Genomic DNA, 957 nt, shown 5'->3' with positions numbered 1-957 from the left:
TGCTGGAATCACCTCATACATATGTAGGTAACATACTGACACAGAAAAACCCTAAATACCTTGATTTTGTAGCTCTCCTTGTTGTCAAATCCTACCCACTCATTATTTTTAGTTGCATAGGGAACTTTCTGGTCATCGATCCACTGGACGGTGGTATCTTTCAGGAAGTTGCAGATCTGAGCAATAAAAGATTAAATAAAAAACATTGTCTGGTCTATTTATACAATATTATCAGATACTAATAATGCAAAATACATGATTATTATCCAAAGAGTGCTTCCTACCTCATAGTAGGACCAGAATCCTGCTTCCCGGGTGTATGGTCCAGCTGATGCAGGTCCGCTAGCTGGGGCTCCAACACCTGTATTTGATGATGTCAGACGGAAGGTACGACCATAAGCTGCAAAGCCCATTCTCAGTTTCTCTGATGGGGTGCCGTTGTCTCTCCAGTACTTCATGGCATAGTCCTATCATGTTGTTTAAAAAGGAAGGTGAAATACTATTACCCAAACAATTCATTCATTCAGGATCTGTTCATGCTTAGCCCTGGCAGGATCCCAGGGAAATGTAGATGTAATAAATGTTAGATGGATAAGAGTTGAAATAGACACTGGATAGGGTTCCTAACACCGATTTGAAAAGAAAACCCTCTCATACCTTAAAGGAAAAATTAGTGGAGAATTAACCTGATACATGTTTGACAGTGGTGGGAAGAACCAAGTTCCCTGGGTTAAACCCATTCATGCAGTGAAACATGGCTGCACCTCCAAATGAATAAAATACACCCTCAGCTTCTTAGCATCCCTGGGGAGGGTGTTAGAAAGCGCCCCTCCCAGGGATTCCATCATTCTACTGGGAGACTTCGAACGCCCACGTGGGAAACGACAGTGACACCTGGAGGGGCGTGATTGGGAGGAACGGGCCCCCAGCTCACGCCCCTCCAGGTGTCACTGTCGT

The 957-nt window shown here is 44.1% G+C and overlaps 1 protein-coding gene across 1 annotated transcript in view; it reads right to left on the bottom strand.

Annotated features, from left to right (window-relative positions):
• LOC107104168 (acidic mammalian chitinase-like) overlaps positions 1–957 on the bottom strand; it is a 7,027-nt gene that overhangs the window by 2,178 nt on the left and 3,892 nt on the right. Inside the window, 2 exon segments of the mRNA XM_015404113.1 lie at positions 60–176; positions 285–467. Of these exon segments, the coding sequence (XP_015259599.1) occupies positions 60–176; positions 285–467 (300 nt within the window).

The sequence above is a fragment of the Cyprinodon variegatus genome, unplaced genomic scaffold (genome assembly GCF_000732505.1).
Source record: "Cyprinodon variegatus isolate N-32 unplaced genomic scaffold, C_variegatus-1.0 Scaffold1636, whole genome shotgun sequence".
NCBI lineage: Eukaryota > Metazoa > Chordata > Actinopteri > Cyprinodontiformes > Cyprinodontidae > Cyprinodon > Cyprinodon variegatus.
The sequence above is the reverse complement of the archived record's forward strand: the minus strand, read 5'-3'. Positions and strand labels throughout refer to the sequence as shown.